The sequence below is a fragment of the Fistularia commersonii genome, chromosome 32 (genome assembly GCF_037954325.1).
Source record: "Fistularia commersonii isolate RoL2024-O1a breed Wild chromosome 32, RoL_Fcom_v1.0, whole genome shotgun sequence".
NCBI classification, from domain to species: Eukaryota; Metazoa; Chordata; class Actinopteri; order Syngnathiformes; family Fistulariidae; genus Fistularia; species Fistularia commersonii.
This window is the reverse complement of record NC_141315.1, coordinates 6,999,592-7,020,301: the sequence shown is the minus strand read 5'-3', so window position 1 is coordinate 7,020,301 and position 20,710 is coordinate 6,999,592. Positions and strand designations below refer to the sequence as shown.

Below are 20,710 nucleotides of genomic sequence, written 5' to 3'. Positions count from 1 at the left end.
GTATGGGGCAGGCAAACGATCTGAACCAATAACATCCGCTCTTTGGCAATTACTAAGCCTATTTGAGAAAACAATGCATGAACAGAGCACACAGAGGATTGATTTATACAACATTTTGCGTCAACATGACTGCTGAATGTATGCAGATGTGTAAATTATGCACGAGGAGGCTGTATCTGAATGGTTATCCGTCATTTACGGTGATACCGAACATGCAATCGGTGTTTTGTCTTCATGGCAAACGCATGAATGGCATGTGTCTCAAAGTGAACCAAATTTGCAGGGTCGACCTTGAGGTTTCACCCGGGGGTCAGCGGCTTTAACAACAACTATCACATCTCACTTTACTCTTCACTATGGCTGAATAAATATGGCAGACAGAAAGAAAAGCAGAGACAGAGGCAGGGAGTGGGAGAGAGAGAGGCCTGTGACTGGTAGATGTGTGGCCTGCTCAGAGGGGCATTGTTGGAGCTATGAGAGGACAATGCGCTGCCCCCGCCCTGAATACTCGCCATACCAGCTGACCAGCCATTACCAAGCCGCCCCGTTACAATTCCTACAGTTCGGACACACACACACACCCATATGCACACTCGCATACATACATTCTGCATCCCTCCCACCTTCAATCATAAGTTTAGTCTTACAAGGCAAAAAAAACACACGGTGGACAGAGGGGAGATGGGAGACCAGCAGCGCCCGACAAAAGGCTTAAGTTAAAGCATGCTCGAGCACATATATTGAATCGCTTGTGTGTGTGTGTGTGTGTGTGTGTGTGTGTGTTTGTGTGTGCGTTCACATGTGTGTGATTTAGAGCAAGTTAAGTTTAGACTCTAACACCTATCTGTTCCTTCAGCAATGACATTTCAGTTGCCCGGAGCAGCGGCGGCAGCAGCAGCCACCCAGTGTGAACAAGCGCACACACACTTCACACCGTCTTATTATTTCAGGATCCGCCTGGTCCAAGACTTGCTCAACAAAAGTTGGCAATGTGTGTAAAATGTCTCTGAGAGGCAGTCGGGGGTGGTAAAGTAGAGGTAAAGTAGCATCATCACCAAACTTTTCCGTTGATCATAAGTTTTCTTGAATGCTATTTGGGGGTAAAAGCAAAAGAATGTGAGTTTGGGGGGGGGTCTCTTTCGTTTATAGATAATGGCATTATAAGCTAAACAGAAACTAAACATGATACATCAGAAATTTAGTGTCTCAATTTTTCCCTAAAAAATGAGCAGGAATGCTCTTTTCAGCATTAAAGTACTTAAAAAAAAAACAAAAACAACAAAAATAAAACAACAGAAGTATCTTAGAATAGGACTTTCTCAAGTATCAACACTAAACAATAATTGCATGAGTAAAATATAAGTACCTCAAAATAGCTTTGTGAATCAAATTAGCCACACACACACACACACACACACACACACACACACACACACACAAAGTGTGTGAGGAACAGGTGTGCATACCTATGGGGATGTTGCATTGTTAAAGTGTGAGTGTTGCGCGTGCACGCGAGGGAGCCACCAGGCGTGTGCGAAGGGGACGTGCACGAGCACGAGCCTCCACCCCTCTGATAACGGGGACGCGCAGCGCGCCCCCGAGGACTCACTCGTGCTGGTGCTATACTGTAATCATATGATAGGGAGTCGATGCAGAATACCGATACAGCGGACGGATAACGCGAAGGAGTCGGGACCCGGTTGATGGTAGCTCGTTTTAGGCGTAAAAGAAGTGCGTGGGTTCGGTGAAAGTGTCGCCTGCATCGTGAAAAAAAATACAGCAAAACTCTTGAAAAAAAAAAGGAACTTTCCCCCCCCCGCACAACCACACACACACACATACAAACACACACACACGCAGCAAACTCCGGAGAAAAGGCAAAGGTGGACCGTTCGGAAGAAGAGAGAGGGCTCACGGTGAAAACCAAGGACAGTTCGGTTTGTTCGGCGCGGAGGTTTTTTTGAGCTGTAACCGCGAGAGAGCGGGTCTCGGCCGGTGGAAACCCGTGGGGTCCTCGGGGACAGTTTTTTTTTTTTGTATCCCCCCCACCCCAAGTTTTTTTTTTTTTTTTTTAGTTTTATTTTTTTTTTCCGGCAAGGTCACTTTACTTTTTGAAGCTAAAGCCATGGTTGGGGAGACAGAGGTAAAGGAGAGACCCAAGTCCAATCCGGACTATCTTATGCAGCTGATGAACGACCGGAAGGTGATGAGTTCCCTGCCCAACTTCAGCGGCATCTTCACGCATCTGGAGCGGCTGCTGGATGAAGGTAACAAGGCAAACATGTTAACACCACCCCTCCCTCTCCACCACCACCCACCCGGACTAAAACACTTGTCTCACTACACACGAAACTAACCGACCTTTCCTGTAAACGGAAAAAAAGTGTTTATTTTTTTTATTGGGACTCATTTCTCGTCTCTAGGAAACGCTCTGGGAGATGCTAATGCTAATAAAACGGGTTTAAACACTAGCATTCCTTACTCTATCTGCAGTGTCAGTTTTCGTAGTTTATTCACAGTTGCTTATCTTGGGGAGTTGAAACGAAAGAAAAACGCTATTTTAGAACTGTTCATTTTTTATTATTATTATATGCGTATCAGTGACACTCATTTTCTCTTTCTGAGGTCCCTGTGTTGTCGCACATACAAGACAGCTTTTCTCTCGCCCCTCTCTTTGAATCTCTGTCCATGACACACGCACGTATACATGGACATGTACGCGCGCGTACACACACACACGCACACACTCACACACAGGCAGTCAGTTGGTGATGGGAACAAACAGACAGTTGTTAGTCTTTCCCAGTGACCTAATGCGCAGGCTTATGTGAATGCTGCAGCCCATCCCAGTGCAGGAACGAGAGCATGTCACTGTGTAAGTTATGTGATTTGTAGCTGCACACAGGACCAAAGACATAGCACTGTGTGGCTGATCAATTTACACTTTTTTTTTTTTTTTTTTTTTTTTTTTTTTTACAAGGAGGCTTGAAACTGAAATAGATGACGCACAAACGCGACATGAGCCAAGTTTCCTGAATACAAGATGTAGGGGCTCCATGTCAGAAGTAGCTTCTTGACTCATTGAAAAACACACACAAAAAAAATAAACGGGTCCACTTATTTTAAAATATCATGTAAGCCAGGGGGACTGTTGTTTGGACCTTTACTGCACGTTTAGATCACTGGGTTTCTGACTTGGTGCTCAGTGACAAGTCTCATGACGCAGCGGGGTTGTCCTCAGACAAGACGACTTCTGCAGCCTGACAAATAAGTTAATTTGTTTAAAGTCTCCAGTTGTGCTCATATCGACAGACAGTCATGCTCATGTGTCTGTCACAATGTGACATCTATATTTATGATGAAAGAAACTGTGCCATACTCCTTTTTTCCTCAGCCAGGCGGTCTGTATACACTGCTCTGCCTGAGTTAGACGTCTGTGGACAAGGCACTCAAGCATGAGGGTCCCGTACCTCTGTTTGTGCAGGGTCATAAGAAAGCCTGCCAGTCTTGTCGGGGTGCATGTTAGTGGCATACATGGAAGTATAGCAGTCTAGTCCAGTCTAAATATAAACCAATGTCTCGAAGAAGTGTCAAGATAAGGCTTTCCTTTTTATCCTCCTTTCCTTTGACCCTCCAAAACTTCTCTCACTTCTTGTTTTCCAGCAAGCTGATCCCCGTTTCTGCCTGAGTGTGACAAAATCCTTGCTTGCCTGTGCAGATTTTTTGTCTGTGTTCTGTTTAATAGTCCCTTTTGGTGTGTAACAGGTCAAAATAGGTTATTAGAGGATCATAGATGAGGCTGTAGCCGTTGATGTAATTATAGCCTCCTACTGTAGTTATTATGGTCAGACTTATCACTGTCAGTGCAGAGAGACATGCCTGTCAGCCTGCTTAGGTCAGATGATATTTGTGCCTCAAGGCAGTTATTCTGCCGTGAGTTAGTGTGAGTTCAAGCGGGGGCTCTATGTGTGTGTATGTGCCCGTGCATGTGCGCGAGCGTGCGTGTGTGTGTTTGTGTGGCGCAGTAGTCGGTTATTATTGTGCTAGTGTGTCATTACAAAGGCATCAGAAGCAAGCATTGGTCACTGAGTCGACCCTAAACAAACAGATGGGCAGACAAACATCATGGTACTCATTGTAATGATGATTCTGCACAAACAACTTTACCACAACCATAGATTTAACTTTTGGCGTCATGTATCTCAATCATTTTATTAAAAGTATATTGACTATGATCATTTACCTTTACTCGTTATCAATAAAACAAACCCACTTAAATGGCCAGGTGGTAAATTAACATATTAAAAAATGTCTACTTCTAAAATGTCAGGATTTAATATGTAAACATTTATAAATACATATTTATATTACTTATCATTGTCTGGAAAAGGTCTCACATTTTCATAGTCTGGCTTTGATTGGTTTTTCTGATATAGCAAAGTTCTTTTTAGCATTCTTTTCCCCTCCAGTAAAGAAATTGTCATTGACGATACAAGAAAGTACCTATCAACTAGCTTGAAAATATCCAACAAGTACAAAGCTAAATCCTGTAATGATTTCAGAAAAACTGTAACCAAATACTGACTTAATAGTGTCTTATCTGAGAATTTGTGAACAACTTCATAACATTTCGAAAAAAAAAGAAAAAATCTTAAAAAAAGGCAATAAATTAGTAAGCAACTTCCTGAAAAGGCCAGGTTACTAGCAGAAAATAACTTTATCAAATGTTTAGTTGCAGAGGTAATTTTTTTTTCAAGGTTTGTTCAATGACATGAAGTCAAAACAACTTAAAAATGTGTCAACTGATTCTGAATGCAGTCCTTTCCACTGTCCTGTTTTCTTTATTTTTTGAGTAACTGCCCTTTGTCCTGCAACAGGACTTCATGGCAGACAGGTCACCATGACCGAATGTTTTTGCCAAGCATTATTTACAGAGTTGAAAGAAGACCTGTGTATATCTGTACGAGGGAGAGATTGAAGCAGAGGAATTATCAGTGATCGCGGAGGCTTGATTGCAAAGCATTCTGTGGACAGATTCTACATTGTGGTGCAGAATGCCTGTAATTGTCTCCCTGCCTGCCTGCCTGCCCGTCTGTCTGTCTGCTGTCACACTCAGAGCCTCTTCTAATTCTGGTGACAATGAATAATCACTCTTAGAAATGGACGTGCTGAAGAAATTGCCCCCACCCCCACCCTTACATCCCTGTCTCCATTTGTAGACGTCCTCAACTTTCTAACCTCTCTTTTTGCCTCTGTCCTCCAGAGATTGGCAGAGTACGCAAGGACATGTACAACGACACAGTGAACGGAGGCATGTTCAACGGCCGGGACATGGAGGAACTTCCTGAAGCCATCGGCCCTGTGGCTCAGCTGCAGGAGAAGCTGTATGTGCCTGTCAAAGAGTACCCTGATGTGAGTGGACACATCTGTGACCTTTGACCTTCTCTGAGTAGTTTCTGTTTACTTTTTAGGGATGTCATTTTATCTCTTCTTAGCGACAGGAAAGGGCGCAGGGGCTTTCCTTTTTTTCTTTTTTTTTCCCCAGACTGATTTTGTTATGAGATCATCCTTGCACACACCCAATGACGGGATCTGAAAAATTGATCAATAATGAACCATGAGCAGACGGATTAAAAAAAATTATGTACAGAAAACTATAAATCTTGTTTCCTCCTACTCCTAAATGCTGTGCAATGAATGAACAATAAATCACTGGGACAGGGCTACATGCCACAATTTACATGATAAACATTTGGAGGAGCTTTAAAACAACAAATTAACTATATTCCCCAAAATATAAAGACAAGTGCACTGCTATGAGTGAACTTGTGTGAAGTGAAGTTACCACCCGGTCCATCCCTGCTCCTGCCAAGTACAGTTAAGTACTTCAATATGAGTTGGGCTGATCCCGATTGAATGGCTCACATGATTTTCTCCATGCATCAGCTTGCCAATCACCGAATACAATGACAGGCTGTCCTCACTCACATGACAGCAGGCTAACAGGACACTCGCATGAAAACAGGAGAGCATTGGGAAGCAGTTGAGATCAAGGTTAAATTTAGAGAGCAGTTCCTCTATCCGGATTTCAGGAGTGAGTCAAGGGTCGTCATGTAGCCAAAATGAAGCCGGTGTCACTGAATTGAAGACAAGGCAAGGAAACACACTGGTGAAGAAACAGACGGAGCCGGGCCAATGCTGAGAGAGAAATGTGTAAAGAGAGTCCGAGGTGTGGCGGCAAAGAGACAAGCATACTGAGACACACACATAGACAGGGGGGCAGCTGTCTAGTTAATCACTCAGTCTTAGTGACAGATAAGGTTAAGAGAACGGCACTGTCCTGTCATGCCACCAGCTCGAGCACCCATATAATGAGCTATTTTTGTCCCTCTTAGTAACACAAACACATCACAGATGCACCAACAACAAACACACTAATGCACACAAACATGTGTGTTATGTGATAGTTCCTTTCATGTACAATACGTCTCTTCCTTTTGGCCTGCACTTTTGTTTTTGTTTTGTTTTGTTTTTTTGAGTGTATTTTGCTCTGTTGCGTAGTTCAACTTTGTGGGGAGGATCCTCGGCCCACGTGGACTGACAGCCAAACAACTGGAGGCAGAGACCGGCTGCAAGATTATGGTGCGAGGAAAAGGGTCCATGAGGGATAAGAAGAAGGTACACACCCCGACAAACACATTCATAAAATACACAAGGACACATGCTTTCTTTTGTTCAGTCTAGCTCAAGATGGATTCATGTATGTGGCTTTTTGAACGATCTGAGAGAGAGACCTGTTTAGTCTTTTGCATATTCATATTACATTTCAACAGTTTTTGGAAAATACGCTTGTTTCCTGTCTTGGCAGGACTAAAATGAAAATCAGTGCCATGAATAAATACGAAACTAAGCCAACAGCCAATTACTTTTTATCACCTGGAATTCAAACAAGTCGTAATGCTAAGTTAAGCACGTTTAATAGAGAGACGTTCAATTCAGCTCTCCATGAGACAAGCTGGGGGGTGGGGGGTGGGGTGGGGGGCATCTCTGGAGAAAAAACTGAACTCACCCAAAAAGGCTCTGAGAGTAAGTTTTGTGACTGATGTGATGTAGGTGAGTTCTTCTCTTAAAACATGCTGGGTTTTATGTCACCCTCCTCTGATTTACCCAACTGATCACATCAGCCAGTCAAGACAATCCAATACTATCCCTCTAGCCAAGAAAATAAACATTTTTGCCACTGTCAAAAAGAAACATTTTGCATAACATTTATGCAGGAAGCGTGGAGAATACGTAAGGGAAACATCATGCGTGTCTTAAATAGGTCTAATACTGCATTCAAATTGTTCTCTATAAACGGATTTTGCATATGAATGTGGGATCTGCTGGTAAGATTTTGGGGCTGGAAGGCTTCCGGCCTCTTTTTTTCTGTACTGGGCATTTTCAAGCATGTTTGAGTGGCCTTTGAAATCACGCAGGGAAACAGTCAAAAAGGATAAAAAAGGCATAACACACTGACTAACAAGCAAAACCACATCGCCGCCTCTTACATCTATCTATCTATCTATCTATCTATCTATCTATCTATCTATCTATCTATCTATCTCTCTATCTCTCTATCTAACGAACAAATTGAGTTGAAGTGCACAGTTTTTCTATCCTGTCCTGGTGTTCAGTCCATCTGTCCTCCCGGTCTCTCCCCTGGTGTTTGCTGTTGGACGGAATCGGCTCAAGCTTTCCAAACGGCAGGTGGAGCAAGTCCAGCATTCCAGCCCCCCCCCTCTCCAGAACATTCCCTACCCCGAACGCCCCTCAGAGAGAGACACACACAGAGACAGAGAGGAAGGAAAACAGAGACACAGTGGGAGGCAACAGGGGGAGAGGAAAAGATGTTGACTTTTAGTGCTCTTCAAAACGATACGTCTCACTTGACAAAACAACCACAGATGATTCAATCCCTCTGCACGCCATCCTGTGAGGGTTTCAGAATTTCTGCTTCAACCAGGCTAAAATTGAAGTGTATTTCTTTCCAAGTTAATGCATTAGCATTTTTAATAACTGATTAGGCTATGAAATATGAATACGGTCATAGCTTTGATACTTTATTTAATGGAATAATTATAGGTTTATGGAATTTCTTGTAGTACGTTTCTAGCCTAGAGTTAGACGAGAGGTTCAATATCACTCTAAGAGAAATTAAGGCTCCAGCCAGAAACTGCGTGGCTCAGCATAAAGACCTGAAGCCGAGGGCGACACAAGGCCTCACTTTGGGGGTCACTGCTGCACGCCCAGTTACAGACATTTCTCAGCTGTAGTCCTAAAAACGACATTCAGTGACTGTTGTTTTGCGCAATAAGCGGTCCTTTTGTACTCATGAGTTATCCTGCTGTGTCCAAAAATACTGCCTTAGCATCAGCTTGCATTATTTCAGACCATATAATGATGTTTCCCAAACCTAACTAAAAAGTTTATTGGCCTCAACTTGGGTGAAACCTAAGAATATGAGGAGGACATATCTGCAGGTATCTTCTGGTTCTGCAGCAACAGATTGTGACTTTATATAGCCAGCAAATACAACCAGGTTATAACTTGTGCTCTGTAGCAACCGATCGTTACAATATAAAGCCATTAAATACTGCCAGATTACAACTTGTAATCTACAAAAACATCACATCAAGATGATGATGTTTAACAGGTGTAGTTGTGTTAGCATTTGCTTCATTGTCCCCAGCAATTCATAGCGCGTTGGCCTCATAGAAGTGAGAAGAATCAAAAATACTCCCAATACTTTTCTTAAAGAGTCCCAGAGCATCTGAATAAGGATATTGCTCTAGTCAGCCTTTTATTTCAGTATATTGTCAATTTAGCAGTTCCCCGTTTGGACAAGACACAAAGTAGCAGAGTCTTTGGCCTGTGAGGATTTCATTACTTTTGCGGGTCATTGGTTAAGAACCAAAAGGCTGAGCAGAGTGCATTGTTCTGGGGGGCTTTTACATTAGATGTTAACGTATCAGTAGAGTTATTGCTTCTCTTGCTCTGGGAGAATTGAATGTCACAGTGGGGATTGAGGGAAATTGAGGACCCTGAGACAAAAGAGGTTTTAAGCATGTTGCTTGATTTAACTCATTTACCTCAGCTTTAGAAAAAAGTGACACATGTATGCTAGTCATCGGTCTGTCCGGTTCTAGTGGTTTAACCAACCGACATTCATTTGATTTGGTAAATGCGTGTTCAAAAACATTTGTTCATTCATGTGTTCATTCCCCTGTCCATCTATCATGAGAGTGCCAGTTATCATTTGAAATCTTTGATTTAAGCGAGGAACATACGGACGTCAAAACAAATAGCTGCAGAAAAGTCATTTACAACAGTACAATGTTTTCTCCAACACACAAACGCAATGACAAATTTGGCAGAAGCATTAAATTGGACTCAAGTGAAACCTCATGAGAATCTGGTGGGCGGAAGTAGCGATCGTTGGCATGTCACATATTTTATGATATGCCTCAATAATTAATTAGTCTTATCATGACAGCTGAACACAGAAATGTCTGATACGATGAAATAAAGAAGTAATGAACTGCATTGTGACACTTTTTATGAATAAGGGACTGGATATGGTGGCTGGTGGAAGAGTCGTACAACCGCATGGACCCAAAAATCAATATCAACAAGCTTCACTCAACTTTTATGCATTAGAGTTGTTCTGCCAGCTTCTGTTGCTGGAACAGTGAGGGAAAAAAAATCTGGGGTTCAAAAAAGTTTTCTCTTCATTGTAGAATCACTGTGAAGTCTTTAAGGTCATCTTTCATCCATGGGTGGCAACGCCGGAGTAGTTGTGTGCTTATAAATGCTGTTAAACTAGCAACACATACATCAAGGGATGGCCTTTTTCAATTACAAAATGTGACCAGCACCATAGATTTATGTCCCTGGGCTGACAGGTTGCAGACAGATGGCCCGGCTTGATAGACCAAATCTTTCCCGTAGAGCAGGGTATTTAAAAAAAAAACTTCTCTCTTGATCTGAGTTAGATGCTTTTAAGTAAAGCAACATCCTCTGTTAGCCCAAACTCGGAGAAGGACAACACTGTCAATATGACACAATTAAAATGATTTAATGATGCTCGAGTTGAATTGCAACATTTGAAATGGCTCTCTGTGTTGAAAAGTGATTTACTATATCGCTTGCTAGTTTTACTATGAAGGACAAAATCACAGCTTCCGCTAATGTGTGGCCTTTGACAAATGTAAGTGGTGTTCTGTTGTGCCAGATCTTGCTGTATTCCAAATAATTTGTTGCATTTTTAACTCCCAAGGCAACAGATTGGTGGTGGGATGTTAGATACTCTGATATTGCAAGACTCAAAACCACAAATTGGAAATTGTAGTTTCAGGATAAATAACTGAAATGATGAATCGGCTTCTAATGCTACCATTGTCTGTTCCTCAACATTGAAATAGCAGTGTTTTCTTCTAGTTCCAGCTCTTAATTTAGCCTTTCTGTAACTAAAGGAGAATAAACAGCAAGAGAACCGAGCCAAAGGATGATGTGATTTGCTGGAGACGGAGAGGAAGGCCGGGTGATTTGGGGAGGTGCACAAGAAAGAATGGGTGTACAGAACACTTTTTAAAATCCAGCAAAAACTAGGGAAACGAGGGAAGAGCAACATAGTTATTTCATGAGTTTGATAACTCCCCCAGAGCTGCATTGCATGACCTTGATCCCTCTGCAAGTTTGTGAATAGCTGGAGTCCAGTCCACTGACAGTGCCAAACTAGAAAATAGTGCAGTAATGGGTAAACCTGGCGTGCGTTTGTGTTTCAGGAGGAGATGAACCGAGGTAAGCCCAACTGGGAGCATCTCAGTGAGGACCTTCATGTCCTTATCACAGTGGAGGACACACACAACCGGGCCAAGATCAAACTCCAGCGGGCCATCAATGAGGTCAAGAAACTCCTGGTACCAGCTGTGAGTATCAGTTGGACCCAATATTATTGCCTGAACTGATGGAAAAACTCTGTGTGACTGGATGAGAGTTCACTGTGTTGGTATGCATGGAAGGGGGAAGGGGATTGTCAGTCCAAAAAGTGTGTGTTTGTGTCTTTTTGTGTTAGTGTGTGTGTGTGTGTGTGTGTGTGTCACTCTGTGTGTGTGAGAGAGTATGTGTAAGGGGTTAGGGTAATTAGGGAACACGCATAAAGGAGTTTCCATGGTAACCCCGGGTTGTTTGAAAGGCTGAGGGAATGAATGGAGAGTCTGTTCACTCGTTCTCCCCACTCCATCACTCCTTTCACTCGTTCACAACTCACTTCATTCCCAACTCCTGGCTACAATATTCCTTTTTCTCCCTGGGCTTTTTTTGTTCTGGACACAAGAGGACATTTTGATTAGACTCCTCAACATTTCTCACATTCTGCAGCCCACCTACATCCCACCCGACAAACACACATACGTGAAACAAACAAGCAACAGTGGAACATTGCGTGTATGGATGTGCGCGCACACACACACACACACACAAGCATACAAACACACAAACACACACCATTTGATTTATCCACTTTCCGACACACATGTACAATAGCCAAATTTTGAAATCACAAGGCTCTTTCCTCTTTTCCTCTGTATTATTCGCAACAATAGAAACTGACTGAAAAGATCAGCAGGGGAACTTCTATTGCAAAACTTTGCCATTACGTTCTGCTCCATCACAGCACGGTATCTGCCAACCTTAAAGGTTAAGGATGTAAGAAGTGTCTACAAGCAATCAGGAGCCGAACACCTGTTAATCTATGTTTGTGCATGTGTTTTGAGGTTAAAGTTAATAATATGTGGTAGCTTAACCCAGCTGACCTTGCTTTTAGGCAGTAAATCAGTCAAGCTTTTCACCAAGTTGTAACTAGAGCTAAGAAGCTAACATGTTGGACACTGAGAATGTGCTATGCAGTTGAGTACTTGTGTTCAAGGTCAGGCCAACTCCATTTGAGACAATGAAGAGATAACTTTCACAGAAAGTGTCTATAGCTTTAGAGAACGTTTAACTATTTTTGGGGCAGCGTGGCGCAGGAGGTAGAGCAATTGTCTTTGGAACCGAACATTCCTGATTCGATTCCCGTCTCCTCCTAGTGTGTGAAGTGTTAGTGTCCTAATTGCTCCCCTGGTGCTGATGGACGGCAGTCTACTGCTCATAGTTCATCCATGATGGGTTAATTGCAGAAAATGATTTCCCCCACAAGGGATTAATAAAGGATAAATCATCATCAAATAGTATCATAATCGGTTCTAGCACACTGTAGCATTTACTAATTTTTTGAGCCACTTGTTAATTCTTTTGCTCGTTGAATGGCCTCACTGATAAAGTCAATTCTCCCGCTATGGCTGTGTGGTTGTAGGCTGAGGGGGAGGACAACCTGAAGAAAATGCAGTTGATGGAGCTGGCTATTCTGAATGGAACTTATAGAGACGCCAATGTCAAGACACGTAAGGATGATATCATGGTGTACATGTGGATTCGGGCTGATGGGTAACAAAGAGGGATCTCTGTACAGGAGTCCACTGTATATAAGAACAGTGCCTCTGTTTCTCCAGTTAAATAGAGTGTTTGTCCTCTCCCCTTCTTCCCTGTCTATTGTTTCTGTGTGTGCTTTGTGTGTGGGTGTGCGCATTCTTGCATTATTGTATGTTTGCGTGCTGTATAGCCACCGCTGCTTTTCCTCTAGCAACCCCACAGGCCCCCCGAATCATCACAGGTCCAACGCCCGTCCTGCCTCCCACCTTGCGCAACCCCGCCCCTGTAACAACGCCAACCATCATGCCTCTGATTCGTCAAATCCAGAGTTCCACCCTCGTGCCAGGAGCCAATCCACATCCAGCGCTGGTGCAGCAAGGACCTGAATCTGGAATTATCTACACGCCCTATGAGTATCCCTACACACTCACGCCCTCCATATTGGAATACCCGATTGACTCAACTGGAGTATTAGGTAATTACATGTCAACGTCCATTACATTCGTACATTGACAATGGATGTATTATGAGAACTGGATGTTTGACTCCAATGCATGTCTCTTACCTAGCATGCACACCAAAGAAGTCTCAGTTAGTTTCTCTATGATAGGAGGTCGGGCACAATTAAAGGGCCTTGCGAGGCTCTTCGCAACTAAGGATATGAAAGCAAAAGAAAACGAATGATTAGGAACCTGTCCTTAAACTCTATGGGTGGCTGTCACCCTTTGCTATATGGAAGAAACAAACATCTTTATTCATGTTCCACTTACCTCCCAAAGTGATAGTAGAAGCCCAGGATCAAAAATTATGTTTTTGTAAGTTGCTGATTTTTCAGCCAGATATGTGCTTTCCCGCAAATCCAATGAACCTGAATGAACTCTCTTATGAAACTCAAAGCAATGAAAAATTGGATTTGAAAAACCCAACCAAATTGTCCCCATGCAGAAAAGGGCCAGCTACTCTCAGTAATCTTCAAACTTGAAGTGCAGTTAAATGTACCAACTTTGATGTAGAGAGAAAATAGCTTCTCATAAAACTACTATAAATATTCCTGAAGAGAAATGTTGCAGTTTGGTTTTTCAAAAGTACTTTTTGAAATCTGAGAAACACGGCAGAAAATCAGCTATAGTGCTGTGGCATTTCAGAGACAGCAGGTGTTGCACCACCTGATACGTCAAAGACTCAGTAAATTACGATTCAAATCAACGCATATCAGTTAGTTTTGTCTCAGTCACATCTTCGTCTTCATCACATCCCTTCCCTCGGAACGGTTCTGAAATACAGCATTGAAATACCAGAAAACCCTTGCAATATCAAACGTTCGCCTGGGGGCACTGTAGTGTAGCCGGCTGTCATAAAGTTAAAACCCGTAATTTTTTTTCCAAAGGACATGTCTCAATGGAAGCCATTCTTTTCTATTGCATAGTGACGAATACAAGGGGTGTGTGAATGACTGAGCATCATAAAGAGCAGAAAGTTTAGTTTTACTGTTTCTAAAATGATCTGTGATACTGAGCCAAAAACCAAGCACCAACCAAAAACATAAGTCAAAACTCAAAATCCAGTTAGTCGCCCCTCTAGGACAGATTGGCAGCCATATCCAGCTCTTGTAATACATCCAGTGCGTATAGCGATGCATGCTGAAGCTCATTGTTGGGCTAATAGTCCCTTCATCCTGTGTTTTTGCAGGTATGGCTTTCCCAACCAAAGGCTAAGCGATAGCTACCCTTCCTAGCACACACGGACTGGCTTGCAGAACCCCCTCCCCCCTACATACTTGTTCTACAGGGCAAACACTCAAAGTTTGCTCATACTTTAGGATGACAGATTCCTCAACAGTCATTCTGTAGTCAAGTGTCCATCGCTTCGCTAATGACTCTGTTAATTTCCTCCTTGTATTAGCAGACTAGTGTTGTGGTGTGACACCGTAACCTATTTAACTTTTTTAATAGTTCAGCTTCCGCTTGTAATTTTAACACAATTTAGTGAACCCATAGATATTTTAGTGCCGCTGTTTGTGATTTAATATATGTTAAAGCTTATTTTGATTACAGAGCTATAGAGTGACTTTGCTTACAGCTGATATTGAACCTACTAGTGAAGCTTAGTTAGAACATAGTGGTTTGGATTAATCTTTTCTTTAGAGAACAGAAGACCACAAAACGACAACATTCTGTCTCTTTGAAGCGTGATGTTTGACTTATTTTCACCCACAGCATTGAACACTTTAAGTTTCTGGTTTCACTGATGTTGGTGCCATGGGTAGACTGCCTGATAACTTTCTGATGAGTAACCTTCTGTGTTCTGTTCTGGCAATGTCATCGCGCTGTTAGCAGGTGCCATGACCACTAAGGTACGACGCCACGACAAGAGAATCCATCCTTACCAAAGGGTAGTGACCACAGACAGAGGTTAGTTAGCTCACCAGCCACTTTATGTGTGTGTATGTGTGTGTGTTAGTGTGCGTGCATGCAGACCCACGGACCAGTTTACATGTGTCTGTAATACGGCATGCCTAAAAAGAAATAACTGTATCAGGCAAAAGGTCGAGCTTGAGTGTAAAATGTGAAACAGTATTATTTGCAGTAAAAGTGAAATAAGTGAGCAGATTGGGAGGAACCATGTCAGGGGTGACAGCTGCAGCAGTTATCTTTGCTCGCCTGTTAGATAAACTGGACGGCTTGCAGGCTGGGACCCTCTCAATTAGAGTGGATCACTCCATTCATGTGACTCGGTCCTTGTGACTCCGGATTTGGAGTCCTCTCTCAGTACTTTTTTTTTTTTTTGTTGTTGTTTATCTCTCTTCTTATTATTACCCTGCAAAAACTGTGGGAATTTTTATTTATACCCAATTTCATTCCAGCAGATTTCCACATTTTTATTATTAAGTAATTCCTGTGTGTGCCCAATGATTATATTTCTTAAATAACAGTGATTGTTTCCTTAAGGTCATTCAATTCAAGTGCATTATGGTCTTTACTACTAAAACACAGCGTGTGATAACTACTGAAGTCTGTGTTACAAGCTCTTTTGTATGAAATACTGTTGTTTGTGGTCTTATCAGTCACCCACTGGACTTTATCATTGGGACTGTTTACATCTTTCATATATTTCCTAGCCAGAGTGGTGCTGTTACCATGTATTTAGCTGCAAAATAAATTTGTATATAGGGATTTTAAGGATTTAAGTGCTTATATAAAAGCTTATGGAACAAGATCGCTTGGAAATACTTGTAGTATTTTTTTTTTTTTTTCAGTTTTTTTAGTTTGTAAATTTTTATTTTTGTTTTTACGGTATGCTTTTTATAGATGAAGTGTCTCCATGTAAACTTCAAACTTTATTCAAAGTGTGTAGCTACTACTGTTTTAGCCACCGTGACGGTGGCAATGAAGGCAGTGTTTTGCTCTGTGTATTTAAGATGAGGTGACCTTCTCAATTCACAGGCCTCATGACTGTTTTATGCAATAGAAATGGACTAGCTAGCTACGATATGTATGTGTGTGAGCAGTGGTGCTCTTGTTGTACACGATGGACAAAAACACTAAAAGGCAATAAAGACGACTATTGAAAAAAAATCTCTAAAGAAAGCCAAAGCCTCTAAATTCTTGTAGTTAGACTGTCTATTGTTAAAATGTTCCTCTAAAATCACCATCTCTTAACCTCTCATCGCTGTCTCTTGTGGTGCCTCTTCGCTCACCATAGTTAGCTGCTCCTCTAATACTTCATAGCAAACAAATTGAACCATAATCAATAACTGTTAATCACCAAGATCTTAAGTCTGCTGCTAAACAATGGCTCTACTTGTCAGTAAGAGAAAGAGGCCCAGACACTTCTCTTTGGACATAAAGGTCACTCTCTCACCCACATGAAACCATGCCGTCTCCCTCTCTGTCCATGGTTTCTCTGTCTGTCTGCTAGACGTAGCCCAGCTAGCATGAGTAGTGTCACTATAGCAGCAGTCACATGACAGGAGGGGTCTCTTCTGAAACTTACTCATGCAGACGCCTTCATGAGCACGTGTGAGCATCACTAACCAGCCATTCCTTATGTCAACACGCAGCGGTTGATGTAAGCGCTTGTGAATGGTCATGCAGGGCTCATGAAGGTGTTGTGCCCCTCGTGCCGTGTGACTGCAGTAGATCTGCCTTGTTGTCATCCTGACGCCACTAGCTGACACTAATCTCTCTTCTATCTTTTTTTCTTTTTATGTCCCCTTTTATGTGCCCTTTTTGTTTCCTTTCCACGTCCGTCCGTCTCTGTCTGTCTAACTCTAGCTGCCACGGCAACTAACCCATGACCCCTTGACCTTCTGACCTTTCCGCCCACTGATGACCCACCCATCTCTGCCTGCTGGCGTGCTCATTGGCCCACGGCCCTGCCACTACCCCAGCTCAGCCAACCAGAGACCAGCACATTGGGAACAGCCCGGCCGCTTCTGTCTAACCAACCAACCAGATGACAGCGATCATGGGGATAACGCTCAGGACCCCCACCCCTTCGCCGAGTCCTAACTTTACCAAACGTGCCTTCCTCACGAGCGTCAAGATATATTTTTATAATCACCCAACAGCCAAAATCAGTTCAATCAGTTGTTGCCATGTGTGGAGGAAAAAAAATAAAAAATAAGTGAAGGGCTCCAGAACAGATCCCTGGCTGTGCCAAACTGAGCTGCCCTCAGTCCATGTGATGCAATAATATCTACTCTATTAATAGCATGGTAACTCCTCTGATTCTTATGATAATTACTCTTAAACCGTCCATTAAGACTATACTAAGTGAGACACGTTAATCTCTTTTGTTTTTCCTCGTAGGGCATCTTTCACTTCCTGTAGGAAACTGTGAATTTGTCAAGTAGTTCTTTGGGCCAATGAACATTTGTTCAATTCTGACAGGTCAATTAAGAAGTTTTCTCTCAATTTAACACCTATATACGCAGTTCATTAAATTTATTTCAAACATGATAATGCAGTGTTATACAAAAGCCCCGCATTAAATCCTCGCCCGAATTATTACCATTATAACAATATTGTTTTTTTCCAAAGCAGTTTTTTTATTTTTTATTTTAATGATCATGTTTAAACCTGTTACTTGTGCTTCTGTTGGGGTGTGCTAGGTTATGCTGAGAGGTGCTGCGAAAACTATGTGAGCTCTAATCCGCATTGACAGGACGGACAAACCGAGGACACGATTCCCTGATAGTCACTGAAGATTTGGGCCAAAAGTGGCTCCCACTTATGTCCTGTTCAGTTTTTCCACTGACCTTGACTTAGGGTGTGAATGCCTAAATCGAGCTGTTGGTTCAGCCTATTTGGCCCACATCTGACCAAAGTCAGGTCCAGCTCATTGCATCTGTTCTGCACCCCTCCTATCAGTGCGACGGCCAAGCCAGATATTTCTCAGATTAGATGCAATTGTTCGTGCTTTTTGTCTTAACACAAAAATGACCCCAAAAGTAAACTCTCAAACAGACACAGTTAATTTAAAAAAAAAAAAAGGCAACTACGTGCATCGTTACAATGTGCTGTAACACAGCCACATGGCCTGGAAAAACCTGGAAAAAAGCTGACCGGTTATGAAAAGCATGAGGAAAAAGAAGGCATTTGTCATGGAAAATATTGTGTTGTCCAAGTCAATTTTTGTCGGGTTTACAATCACGGCACCTCATTCAGCGTTAGCGGTCTTGATTTTTCTGAAAAGAAAACCAGCAAGCTGTGAGAGTGTCTCGACTTATTTCCTGATTTGTATCACTCTCCACTCTATTTTTTATTAAATTCATCAATTAACTGGTGAAATATATACTTCTTCTCAGTGCTTATACTGAGAGGAATTATATCAGCGATCGGCCACAGCAGCCACGGCGGAAAACATATGAGAAAATTGATAAGGAGTGGGAAGCGTGATTGATCAAAATGTCCCTCAGAAATTGGCAACTGAGTGTATAATAGTCCATGGAAATGCCACCTTTTTTCTTGGAGTACTTCATCAATTGCAATTGAACGGCAAGTGTGATTTCTGTATCCCTCAATCTGTTAAGGAAAATGCCGCGGTGGACCTCAGAAGCAGCAGGTGCCCGGCGAGGGAAAATAAGGGCGAGTGAAATAGAAAATGCCAAAGTATGTCTGTGTTTTCCTGATACTGGCACGACAACATCCGGGCTGACATGTACCATATGAGGCCTTTGCCCATTTACAGCGCAGACACACACACACACACAGATGGAAGGTTGCACTTTGTCTAAATGTAGAGGACTTACACAATGATGCCTTTATCACACTACAGTATTGTATCAGCTTAAACAGCGGTGCCTTTTTTTTTTCCTTTTCAACCACGAGCGATGGAACAATGTAACACTCAAATCTCACTCTCGCATTGTGTGCCCATCACAAATTATGTAATTTGCTTCATGCAGATTAAGTACGCCGCCTCGTGTAAATCTCCGGCCGACGGCTTTGCATCTACAACCCTAGTCAATTCCTATTCCCAGTGCCAAAAGCGGGCTCATTTAAATTAAGATTACAATGCAGTATTGAAGCAGCAGCACTGAGCTAGGATTTCTAAAATATTTATGTGAGGTTCGGACGCCTCGAGAGAACAGTGTTATATTTTGTGTTTTTGTTTTTAATTTCTTCTGTTTTGAAATGAATTCTTCCACATATATTTGCATGTGTATCCGCCTTTTCCAGAGCACGTACAGCTCTGACTGTGAGCCTACAGACACGCAAAACCAACGGATGCCTTGACACGAAGCAAATCATGGAGTCGTAACATCTGTTTATAATGTATTTTTATATTCTATTTTGTACGTGAAAATAACATTAAATGACCTTTGCAGATAAGAACATAATGCCTTATTATGGAGAATAATTTGATGAATTTTAACTATCTTTCATGTGTCACCAGTTACCCTGTCACTTTCTCAATGTCCTGAATTACTGGAGTCTCTGATGTTTTCTGTATTAACTTGAGCCTTTTCAGATCAGCATTGCTTGCCTCCTGTGCCTTTTTGTACACAAGTGTGACAATTAACAGTGTAGTTCAACATTAATCTACTCTTCAGTGACAGGTGTAGGTTACTAACTGTTACCACTTCTGTGATTATTAACCACTTTAATTGTATCTGTCGCTGCTTTGGATTCCCTTTTTAAAAAAAAAAAAGTATATGTGTGTCTAAAAAAAAAAAAGAAATGAAGAAAAACAAGTATATGTTGAACAGTGAAACTAAGGGTTTTGAGCAGGAATAACTCTTTGTATACTGGAAGGCTATCTAGCACACTATTAAACTCATCTTTGTAAAACTAACAAACTTTGTTGCTTTTTCTCTGTAGCACTTAATTATGTAAATCAGCTTCCTTTCCGCATACTAATCACCAAACACTGCTAAGATACGGAGAGGGGGGGTGTAATGTCGTCAAAAGACCTTTTAACGACAAAAACTCCCAGCGGATACTTCACACTAAATGCAGGGAAAAGGCCAAAACATGTTTCTTCTCACTTCTCTTTTTCGCTGTTCCTTCCCTTGTTCTCCATCCCTTTTTTACCCCCCCCCCTTGAAGTGGGCATTACACACATTTGTGTAATAAGAGAGGTCAAAACACACCCAGCTCACCATGGTTTCTCAGAGGCATGCACATGTATTACAGGGGAAAAAGGGGGGGTTCAGGTTTGGAGCACTAAATGGCAGGGGAATATAAGGGAAATTGATTGTGCAATCTCGCCCTCAAACATCTGCAAAGGAACTATTATGCTGAAATCACAGCCGTTCCCTGAAGAAATCTAATACGTGTGTCATCGAGCAACATTCGTTTTAATTTGGCTTTTCAATGCACTAATGGAGCGCTTATTCCAAATTAAATGGGGTCTTTTGAGCCGCTGACTCTTGATTTTGAAAAAGTTACCAAAAAAAAAAAAGAAAAAGTCCCTTAAAAACAAGTTTCACACGCAGAAGAGAGAAAACACTGAGTTTTCCATGGTGAATGCAGCAGTGGGTGGCTCATTCGTCCTCTGCCTGCCCTTCCTGCTTTCATTGTGGAGTTGGGGGGGGGGGTGATATTGAACTTCAGGCTTGGAGTTGAGCCTGCTCTGCGGCCGCAACCCCAGCCCCCTGATCACTGAGAGAGAAAGGACATAATGTGAGCGCCGCTGACAATCCTCTGGACAGGAAGGAGCAGAGGGGAGAGCGGTCTGACATAGCAAGAGAGAA

The 20,710-nt window shown here is 42.3% G+C and overlaps 1 protein-coding gene across 7 annotated transcripts; it reads left to right on the top strand.

Moving 5' to 3' along the window:
* The first annotated feature begins 1,611 nt into the window (after positions 1 to 1,611).
* qki2 (QKI, KH domain containing, RNA binding 2) lies at positions 1,612 to 19,808 on the top strand. 7 transcript variants are annotated; one of them, XM_086139381.1, is made up of 9 exons: positions 1,612 to 2,267; positions 5,264 to 5,412; positions 6,562 to 6,678; positions 10,827 to 10,970; positions 12,395 to 12,482; positions 12,701 to 12,985; positions 14,176 to 14,199; positions 14,844 to 14,921; positions 16,785 to 19,808. In XM_086139381.1, the coding sequence occupies exons 1-9, from the start codon at positions 2,126 to 2,128 to the stop codon at positions 16,805 to 16,807; spliced, it is 1,050 nt and encodes a 349-aa protein (XP_085995507.1). In that variant the 5' UTR covers positions 1,612 to 2,125; the 3' UTR covers positions 16,808 to 19,808. The 7 variants fall into 7 exon arrangements, 6 of the variants coding, with proteins under 6 accessions (XP_085995507.1, XP_085995508.1, XP_085995510.1 ...); XM_086139382.1 differs by having other exon boundaries at positions 14,847 to 14,921; positions 16,785 to 18,102; XR_015104196.1 differs by lacking the exon at positions 14,176 to 14,199 and having other exon boundaries at positions 14,200 to 14,921; positions 16,785 to 17,177.
* The last annotated feature ends 902 nt before the right edge of the window (positions 19,809 to 20,710 follow it).

Bases quoted from the DNA above. Each gene is read 5' to 3' on its own strand.
- qki2 (XM_086139381.1), top strand. From the start codon at position 2,126: ATGGTTGGGGAGACAGAGGTAAAGGAGAGACCCAAGTCCAATCCGGAC. The intron at 2,268-5,263 runs GTAACAAGGCAA...TCTGTCCTCCAG, and splicing joins GGAGCGGCTGCTGGATGAAG to AGATTGGCAGAGTACGCAAG. The intron at 14,922-16,784 runs GTTAGTTAGCTC...GTCTAACTCTAG, and splicing joins GGTAGTGACCACAGACAGAG to CTGCCACGGCAACTAACCCA.